General features: G+C 33.1%; 1 protein-coding gene across 1 annotated transcript; it reads right to left on the bottom strand.

Annotated features, from left to right (window-relative positions):
* Window positions 1–4,777: 4,777 nt before the first annotated feature.
* Window positions 4,778–8,320, bottom strand: LOC146950072 (Protein kinase superfamily protein). Its single transcript, XM_085746034.1, has 6 exons — window positions 7,962–8,320; window positions 6,619–6,869; window positions 6,300–6,441; window positions 5,921–6,179; window positions 5,661–5,793; window positions 4,778–5,197 (listed from the first exon to the last, which is right to left on the bottom strand). Exons 1-6 carry the CDS (start codon window positions 8,116–8,118, stop codon window positions 4,916–4,918), a joined length of 1,224 nt encoding a protein of 407 aa, XP_085602160.1. The 5' UTR covers window positions 8,119–8,320; the 3' UTR covers window positions 4,778–4,915.
* Window positions 8,321–11,077: the final 2,757 nt, after the last annotated feature.

Genomic DNA, 11,077 nt, shown 5'->3' on the forward strand with positions numbered 1-11,077 from the left:
AGACCTTATATCTAGGGTTGTGACAATTTGCACTAAACATGATATTGATGTACCTGATATGGATGCACCATATATGGAAGGAAAGAAACCTAGGCGAGTCCCTCCGGTTTCTAGTGTTTCTAATTTGCATCATTATAAGAATGATTGTTTGTTTAGTGTTTTAGATTTGCAATTGCAAGAGCTTAATGCTAGGTTTGATGAAGAGAATACCGAACTTTTACAATGTGTTTCATGTTTGAGTCCTGCAAAGTCATTTGCTGCTTTTGACGTGAAAAAAATATTGAGGATGGCTGAGCTTTATCCAAATGATTTTGTAGATGTGTCGGAAGTGGAGTTGCGCAGACAACTTCAGAATTATGTTAGAAATGTTAAATCTGATCCTAAATTTGCAAAGTTGAAAGGGATTTCGAATCTTTGTGCAATACTTGTGGAAAAAAATAAGTGCAAGACATTTGCTTTGGTTTTTAAGCTTTTGAAGTTGGCTTTGCTCTTGTCGGTTGCAACTGCAACTGTTGAACGTGTTTTTTCTACTATGAAGATTGTGAAGAGTCATTTACGTAACAAAATGGGTGATCAATCGTTAAATGATCGGCTTGTAACTTTTATTGAAATAGATGTTCTTTTCACAATTAGCACTGATGTTATTCTAGCTCATTTTCAACAAATGGATGGTAGACGATTTTCATTGTAATTTAACAAATCTATGGTTAAATGTTTCGTGTGGAAGTGCTGCCAGGTTTGGGGAGGGGCTTTCTGTCATCTGGTGCGAGTTTTTGGGTGTCTGCTGTGACACTTGTTGTTGCTGCAGGTGCTGTTTTTTAGTTCTGTTTAGGTGGGGGGCTGTTAAGTGTTGTTTTGGTCCTGCCTGCAGAATTTTGTTTTGGTGCAGCTAGGTGGTGAGCTCGGTTGTGATGCAGGGGTATAATTCTGCTGGCATTTTGCTTGTTGTATATTCCAGCATCATGACAGAGTGGTTTTGGTGTTTAAGTGTGCCGCCTATATACGGTCACTTTTGTATTTTCTGCTGTTTTTTCCGCGAGATGTGGGTGTATCTTACACCCTCTCGACGATGAATAATATTTGTCGTAAAAAAATGTTATATATTATTTTTAGTATAATTGTATTATAGTTTCTTTAAAAATTTTGTCACACTAATATGAAATGTCTAGATCCGACCCTGGTGTCACCTTGTAATTGGCTCTGAGATTTTTTTTTACGAAAAAAAATAATATATTATATATATATATATATATATATATATATATATATATATATATATAAATCCCAAAGCTAAAGTGACACGTGTCCAGAGTTAACACGTGTCACCTTGTCATTGGTTATGGGCATTTTTTTTACAAAAAATAAAATATATATTTTAAAAAATATAATTTTTTTGTAAAAAATATTGTTTTTTTTTAAAATAATATATATTTTTTTTGTAAAAAAAATTCTCAAAACCAATGACAAGGTGACACGTGTCCACACTTAACGTTTTTTATTAAACCGAACGGAAACCTAACAGAAGGGACCAAAACGAGACTAAAAAAAAAACTTAAAGTACTCAAACAATCTTTTTTTTTAGTTAAGAGACCAAATCGATACCAATTAAATACTTAATGGACCAAAAGAGCATTTAAGCCTTATAGGAATGTGTCTTAATTGGATATGCTTATCCTAACTCATATCACGGCATGGCCATATGCAATTAAGACCTTTGAAAATTAAGCTTCGTGTGGTACTGCACGTTGCGCAAAAGCGACGTATGAAGGAGTAATAACGAATTCAAAATGTTTTTTTTTTTTCTTCCCTTAATTTTGTTTTGCTTTTTTTTTTTTAAAGACAATTTTCTTTTGTTTTTGTTTGCATCTTAATTTATTAATTTGAACTTTTCTATATAATGCCATGATAGTATTAGGGGTCTGGGACCAATCAAATATGAATGGAATCAATCGATGGTCAAAGGTGGTTTGATCATGGATTTTAATTTAATTTTATTTTGCCTATAAGAAAAAGTAGGTGTATTTATGCATTATATATTGATACTTTTGAATTAAAAATTAAGACAATAAATAAATTTTATTTCTTTATACTACATTAATATTCATATAGATATGAATGGAATCAATCGATGGTCAAGGGTGGTTTGATCATGGATTTTAATTTATTTTATTTTGCCTATAAGAAAAAGTAGGTGTACTGCATTATATATTGATACTTTTGAATTAAAAATTAAGACAATAAATTTAATTTCTTTATACTACATTAATATTCATATAGACTTCTTTTCTTTTTTAGAAAAAGGGCCAAAGTCAACATTCACAAAAAAAAAAAAAAACACACACACACACACACACAGAGTTTGGTTCTATATAGAAGAAAGAGCTTGAATCACATAGTTTTTTTTTTTTTTTTCCCATTTTGCTATTAATTTAGTGACCAACACATACCTAAATAAAATATACACAAACACGGATCAATGCATAACATACCGGGGGCATGTGCACCCAATACCTTCACTATAAATGAAGGTATTGCCCTAGTTAAAGGACTAAAAGTATAATTTAACTTTATTTTTATATACAATACTTTTTTTTTTGAATAATTATATACAATATTTTTTGAATAATTTAACCCCATTTGTAAATATTCTGGATCCGTCCTTTAAAGGCACGGGAAAGAGAAATACGGGGATGGAAAATATTATCATGCATGATTCCACAAAAATACCACAAAAATATTATCACAATCAAATCACCAATTTGTTATAACTTGCACCATCCTCACAATATTTTAAGATTGAGAACCATACCTACCTTTAAGGATAACGATGATGGAAAATAGATACTTGTTAAATTATTCCAATTATTTATTTTCATCGTTCAGATGATTTTTTCACACCTTCTAAAAAAAATTACATGGACCCCCTACCTTTATGGTGGAAAAGGTATTGGTATAGGAGGATTCTTCTCTCCACTGAACTGCAGGTAACAACATCACACAGTTTTATACATGGTAATTGATCTCAAAAATTAATTTAAGATTGGGTGGCTCACATTACGACAATTGAGATCGATTACAGTTTGACACAGTTACACATTGTTGCATTTCAAGTTGGCCATGATTACCTATTTCCAGCTTGCGGGGAGTTGTGGTTAGTTAGATTCTTGGAACAAAATATGCTTGAGTTGGCTATGATTACCTATTTCAACAAAGTTGCATAAGAAAAATCATTAAGGTGTGTTTGGTTGTGAAGAGAAATTGTGAAGAGAGAAATATGTGAGAGAGAGTATGAAAAGAGAGAAATATGTGAGAAATAGAGTAGATTTGATAGATTGTTTGGAATAAGAGAAAGATAAGAGAAATAGAGAAGAGAGATTTATAATGATTTAACAAATTGACAAAAAAGCCCTTACCTTATAAAGTCATCTTTATAAAAAAATTGTCTAAGTGTTAATTAATTATTTCATTTTCCTGATGTTGCTATTATCAAATTAATTGACTAAATAGGATAAAAAAAAAATTAACAAAATAGGGGAGTTTTTTTTTCTTCTTTCGGAAAAGCAAATGTAAAGAAAACGTTAAAAAATAATGAAAATTAATTATAGAAAAAGAGAAACTTGCGACTTGAGAGTAGTACCAAGCCTTAGTTGTTTTCCATTTAAGCCAAAATACACAAGATCTTAATTGGGGTGTTTGCTGCAAATCCATTTGAAACAGAAAAAATTAAAGCTTTGTACACGGTGAGATGGTGGAACACATCTAAGAGACAGCATATAACCATATGGCAGTAATGAAGATATGAAGAAACAATAGTGACTTGTGATAATAATTAATTAATAATAGTAAGGGTAGAACAGGAAACAAAAAAATGAAGCTGGTTTCTCCCCCCTTTCTTCGCATGTTAGCGCAGAAACAAAAAGGCGGTGGGCCCCATATTAAAGCAGTCTCTCTCCCCAACTTCTTTCCAAACCAAACAGAAGAAGTTTGACATCTCTCTCCAACTTCTTTCTCTCCAACTTCTCTCTCCCCTATTTCACCTCAAACAAACACAGTGTAAAAGTGCAAGTTTCGTAAAATTTGTTTATTTTTTATTTTTTTTATCATTAGAACAAAATATGTTTGAGTTGCATAGGTGTGATATGACATTGTGAGAGCCATTTAATATTTGTTAAGGGACAAGTTCGAGCTCCTTACAAACTTGTCATGGAAGATATTTTTAGTGTCTAATGATGTCAATAAATTAAATACTTGTTCTATTTATGCATTTCATATCAATTTCAACATGTCGCAAGGTGTAGCTCAAATAGTTGAACTAGGACATCCAATTGAGTTTAAGGAGATTTAGGATTCAAATCCTAACTACTATATTAATCAAAATATTTTTGGTCCGTAGAAGAAGTGACAAACACCACCTAAAACTCACACATAAATGTGATGTTTTATATTCAAATTCGGGTGAATGTGTCTAGCCTAACAATATCAACATTGTCGGTTGAGCTATGTCTTATGACAACATATTAACTAACAATTGCTTATTAAAATAATCAATTTCAATGAGTCCATTTTAAAACTTCCTCCCTCTTCCAAGTTCTCAAACTTCCCTTTTCCTCCTCTTTCTTACGCTAACAAACAATTAGTAAAACACCATGCCACCAACTATTCACCTTATTAGAGAACACTTGCATAAAGATACTTAAGGTAGAACCTACCATTATAAATTTTGTCCAACCCTAACTCAAGAGATCAGTTTATGCAGTTGCGCGCGAAAGTTACTCAGTTTACACCCAAAAAAACATGAGCCATTTAAAACCATAAATATTTTAGCTACAAAAGGGCACCATAAGGTTTAAGATTACAAATTAACCATACAAATCTAAGTCTGGTGTTTATCCTTAATTTAAATGCTGATTATACATTACACATTTGCATCAACTGGATGTTGGGGAGGGCCAGGGGACAACTTGGGGGATTGGAAACTAGAGCAGCTGCCTACCTTTGAGGTAGATCTGTGAGTCTTCACCAATGGAACCAAAGACTGCACAACATCTGCCATGAGAGGCCTATAATCTGCTTCTGGTTGCACACACATTGTCGCAATCGCCGCTACCTGGATAACATCTTTCATCGAGTACTGTCCCTCCAATGCTGGATCCATAATCTTTACAACCTTTTCTCTATCAGTCAAAAGTGGCAAAGCCTAAACACAAACAGTGCATGTTAAAGAAGTGCAAGTGATATATAGGTAATACGCATCCCGTAAGTACAAACACAAACAGTACATATTTCATTGGATCCATAATCTTTACAACCTTTCCTTTATCGCCGCTACTAATTAAGGGCGTGTTTGGATTGACTTATTTGAGCTTATCTACTAGCGTAAACACTAGTGAGATTGTTTGAGATCTTATGGAAACAGCTTATGACATGTCCCTAAGTTGTTTCCAGCTTATTTCCATAAGCTCTCCAGGATAGCTTTACGAAGACAGCTTATAGCTTATGTGAAAGCAGCTTGACTTTATTTTATCTTTTGTTACAGAAATAGTTTATACATAAACACTTATATGATAAACACTTATTTTAATTAATTTTTTTATCCAAGCAGGGCCATAATAACTTTCACCGATTAATAGAGTCAAGATGGGTGAAAAGAATTAACATACCCAAGTAACGAGTACACCTTCGCCAGGAGGTCTCTTCATATCGACCGGCACTCGACCAGTGAGAAGCTCCAAAAGTACAACACCATAACTATACACATCTGATTTTGTTGTTAAATGCCCTGTTAGTGCATATCTGCACAATCAAACATTTTTCATGAGAAGAAATTACTTAAAAGGAAGGATGCATCTAAAGAAAGGAAGATTACGTTAACAATATAAACAAAACAATGTCAGAGCAGATTATGAGTTATGAATCGTACTCGGGGGCAACATATCCCTGAGTGCCTAAAACGCGAGTTGAAACATGTCCACCGATTCTATCAGGTCCAAGCTTTGCCAATCCAAAATCAGAAACTTTAGCATGAAATTTTTTGTCCAAGAGGATGTTGCTGCTCTTGAAATCTCTGTGAATCACTGGAGGACTGACGTGTTCATGAAGATATTCCAAACCCTTGGCAGCTTCAAGTGCTATTCTTAATCGAGTTTCCCAATCTAGACTAACGGACATGACACTGGAATCTACACGAAAAACAATTAATCAAAATCAACCCCAACATTACAAATAACATAAATATTGAACAAAAAATAGCACCATCTTCAAAGGGTGCAAACGCAACTTGTGCGCATTTTATTACTTACTGTTATTGCTGACAGGATAAAGATGTTCTTGCAGACCACCATTCGCCATAAATTCATACACCAGCAGCTTATGATTATGATCAGAGCAGTATCCAAGCAATGCAAGCAAATACGGAGAATGCAACCGACTAAGCAATTCCACCTACAATGAGATGCAATGCAATTAATCTACCAATTCTCAAAACAAAATGTCTTCCAAGGTCACTGATCTCTATCGAATTCATTGACTAAAAGAAAAAAATATCATTATGATCCATATTCTACAGATTTTAGTGGTTTGATAACAAGGCAAATCAAGTGCATATGAAAATGTACAAACCTCAACTTTAAACTCTTCTTCTCCTTGCTTTCCTGCCTGATCCATTAATTTAACCGCAACCTTCCTTCCATCGTTGAGCACTCCACGGTAAACAAGTCCAAATCCACCATGACCAACTACATTTGACTTGCTGAAACCTCCAGTAGCAGAATGCAGCTGCTTGAAAGTGAACACTTTAAGTCCTTTCTCAGCAACAACTTGCAGGTTTGCAAAATCACTTTTCTCGGTAAGGTTAGCGTTAGCTTCTTCAACTAATATAAAACCAAACAAAGTGTATCAGTAAGTGGACCATCAATTTGCTCATAAAAAGGTAAAAAAAGAAAAACTAAACACTCAAAAATAAATAACCAAAAGTTACTTTAAAACCAAAGAGTTGATAAAAAGCATTATTCCACTTTTCAATCATGAAAAAGTAGTAACAATATTGTATATACATCACATTATTATTCATACTGTAAAAAAAGAAAATATAACAATTATTTTTGTTGAGAAAGTATAACAATTAACAAGTTGAATTTGATATCCAAGGTTGAAAAGGGCAGGGTGGCAAAAACAATTTTCACTTCACATATGAAACACTCCAAATTTTCAGACAAAAAACAAGCACATGCAAACAGCACAACCGACACACATTGCAACATAAATCAACATAACAAATGTTCCAATGCCTTTTCTCAGCTAAATGTTTCAGTTCTTATGGTTAAATAAGATGCAAAAAATTCAAGTAAACTAAAACCTACCTATGAACCACTTTACCGACACACATTGACACCGATAATAATTTGATAAAATAAAAGTGATTAAATTCCTTAAATATAACCACACGTTTTCAATCTGATGTGTCGATGCTAAATCGAAATCTCCCCCCAAAAAATGGGGCCCGATCTACTATTTTTAAGGCGAGAAAGTCACGATGATTTTGTGTCTATCTCTCTCTCCTATATTGATATCTCTAATCTTATTAATTATTTCTCTTTCATTTTTCTCTCTTGTAAATACATTAAAGTCATAGTGATTTTCTCGCCACAAAGTCACCAAATCTTTATCCCAAAATAGACTACATTATTCACTAATTTCTGCAGATATTCCACAAGATCCAAATCAAGGGTTGGCAAAAATGCAACAAAACAAAAATAACCTCAAAGCAAAACAAAAATAGAAAAGTACAAAAAACACACTAGCCCATTTTTCAGTGAAGCTGAATCTCAATACCCTTTATATCAGTCTTTCATTCAAAGTGTGAAAAATCAAACCTTTTCTCCTCACACCCCCCAAAACACAACACCCCATTTTCTAATATTTTCTCAAAAACCAAACAGAACAGAAACAGAAACAGAACAAACCTTTCTGGCTATCACGCCTACGCTTGGAAACTTTGTGACTGATGTAGCAATAGTAAGAAAAGGCAACAAAAGTAGCAAAAACAGCAAGAGAAGCAAGTACAACAATAGCTACAACTGCAATCTTGGCCTTTCTTCTGTAATCTTCATCTTCCACCATTTTTGAAGAACCAAAAACTCTGAAAACTAGCAATGGCTAAAGTGTGATGTGAAAACTGAGAAGAGGAGAAGGAAAGAGAAGAACATATGTTTGCATTTGAAGACGGCACTTTGACTCACTCTTACTGTTTTTCTCACTCAGGTTTTTGTTTCTGGCGCGTACAGTAAGAACAAAAACAATGATGATAGTGACATTTTTTTCTTTGCAGTTTAACCCCTCAAATTTATTATATTTTTCCAAATTAAATATTGGGCCTCTATAAATAGGCTTACCCAACCTATTAGTCCAAAACATTTTTATATATCCCGAAAAAAAAGTCCGAACGTTGTTGGTTTCACATCCAAAACTTCCTAATAGCATATGTAAATGACCAAAAAACTCAACGGTAGTTAACTATCGTCAGTTTTCTAGTTATAATTCAGTGGTAGTTAATTACCGCTGAGATGTTTTTGATCATTTACATGTGTTATTAAGAAATTTTGGATGTTAGAAAAGCAATTTCAAAAAGTCAACGTTAGAGAGAATGTTGGAAATAGAGTTTTTTTAGTATGTTGAAATATTTATTTATGTTGTGTCCTACTCCCTCCGGTCATATTTATAAGCAAAAATTAGCTTTTTAGGTACATTGAATAATTAATGTATCTAACCTATAAATATGACCGAGTACATATTTTAAATTGAAAAGTTTTGATCCGTTTGTTACATATTTTAAATTGAAAATCTAAAAATTGTTTCAAATGATAAGATGTTTTAAGTAACTTTTATTAAAAATTAATTTTTTTATAGATAATTAATTTAAATAAAGTGATTTTTGTCTCAAAAATATCAGGGGCCTTCCCTGAGAATCGAAGGATTAACACACAGAAAAAACGATTTTTGTTTTGGTATGCAAACACATGGGGTCTTTTTATTCCTCCAATTGAAAACGTCCAAAAAAATTATAAAAAGGGTCTCGGCCATAACACTTCTAACAATGGTTGAACCCATAACTATAGGTATATATGTTTTTGTAAAAGTTGATGCTATATCCACCACCATAAAGAATGGGACACAGTACCTCTTCAAACCCCTTCAAATGGTTAGGTACCATGGACATTGAGCCCCCAATAGGATCATAAGATTATTAATTAGTTCAGTCTTAACAGACAAGGAGAACGCTCTTAAACATTTAAGTATTTTTTTTACAATAATAGTTAAACATTTTAGTATTAACAATAATCATAAATGTATGATAATTTAATTGATAGTGTGAATTCCAGCATCTATATTCAAACATTCTTGTTCTGCTTTTCAACAAAAACAGACACGGTTACATATATATTATCTTCGGTATCTTTTAATACTAATCATGTTCAAAATTGCGGTTGTGATTGCAAATCTTGATATTGTAGACAAATATGCAGCCCCATACGGCCAAAATTACAGTTGCAATGTCATTGCAAAAACCTTTAAAAGCATTAAACTATCATGCATGCCTAATACTAACTAGTGACTAGTGTAAGTTATGTAAATTGACACATTAGAGTTTTTATGCGGCGGGAGCGTAGTCATAACCACCGTCGTCGTCATCATCACCTTCCATGTATGTAACTTGATCACCAGAATCTGAATCTATACTCCTACTGTAATAATCACTGTCACCTTCACCATATGCATGTTGCTTGCACTTTAGAGTAATAACCATGGAAATGGATGTCATTTTAGTTATATGAGATGCTAATGTAATTGTTTGAGTTGAGCTGTGTTTGAGTTAGGATTGGAGAGTTTGTGTGTTATATATAACATGAAAAAAAGTGTTGAGTTATTCTGCCATGCACAAGTAAACCACACAAGAAGTGTGTATGTTTGCTTAAGGTGTGAGCATGGCTTAGTGACTGCATGTGTAATGGGATCTTGTCCAACCACATTGGCAATTGTTTTTACAATTCAGCTTACACGTTGGAAAAGGAAGCAAAGAATCAAGAATAACAAAATAGAACGTTTGGATTCCTAATGGTTGGGAACATACAGCATAAAGTGTTGGATGTAGAAAGTGGATCGACATGTTGATCGGTTCCTTTTGCTCGGAATTTTAATTAATTGAGTTGAATAATTGATTTAGTAAGCAAACAACTAAGCTTATGAGAAACTTTAAATCTCAATGATGTATTCAAATCATTCAACGTTTGCAATCTTGTTGAGAAATTTTACACCTCAAATTTTCTTGTTGATCTATTCAAGAAAAGGCTCAATTGGAACAACTGCTTAATTTTAATTGCCAACATGAATTTTCTTGCTTCTCATATTTATAGGGAAGGGAACTCTTGTGCTGATGCTCTTGCTAATATAGGTTTATCTTTGGATGCATATGTATATTATTACTCTTTACCTTTACAAGTAAGGAGTGATTATGTTAAAAATAGGCTTGGTTGGCCTAATTTTAGGTTTAATCACTCTTGAGAGGGTTTGGTATAGCCCCCCCTCTCCTTTTGTCTCAATCTTTTTTATCTAATATATTTTAGAAGAGTTAGCATCCTGCTTCTCTTCTAGTTTAAAAAAAAAAAAGAAAAGGCTCAATTGGATTATGAATTGCAACACTATGAATTTGATATACTTAAAGATGCCACTATGAATTTAATATACTTAAATGTTGTCATTGGATCTTGGGGGTATTACAACTTGTTTAAACACTATAGCACCAAAGGGGAAAAAATTTCATTGGTGTGGATTCTTTGCCGAACAATATAACACTATTGGGTCATGATAAAAGTTTAGGGGATTATCCACATGAGTGGAGAACAACTGTACAAATGAGAGAGATATCATATCTTAATTTAAAATCTTACGACATTTGATTTATGGATCATCTTATTTATATATTATTCTACACTCAATTTTTCATCAAATATAAAACTTTTAACTCGTCTCATAGAAATTTGATAGCAAATCAGCACAAACAACGAGGGAAGCAGGCAGAACA

This window comes from Medicago sativa, chromosome 2 (assembly GCF_051527215.1).
Source record: "Medicago sativa cultivar Bolivia chromosome 2, Bolivia_mono, whole genome shotgun sequence".
In the NCBI taxonomy this organism is placed as follows: Eukaryota; Viridiplantae; Streptophyta; class Magnoliopsida; order Fabales; family Fabaceae; genus Medicago; species Medicago sativa.

Coding starts and splice junctions, on each gene's coding strand:
- LOC146950072 (XM_085746034.1), bottom strand. CDS start 8,118: ATGGTGGAAGATGAAGATTACAGAAGAAAGGCCAAGATTGCAGTTGTA. Junction 6,442..6,618: donor AAGAAGAGTTTAAAGTTGAG/GTTTGTACATTT, acceptor ATCTCATTGTAG/GTGGAATTGCTTAGTCGGTT. Junction 5,794..5,920: donor CAGGGATATGTTGCCCCCGA/GTACGATTCATA, acceptor TTGATTGTGCAG/ATATGCACTAACAGGGCATT.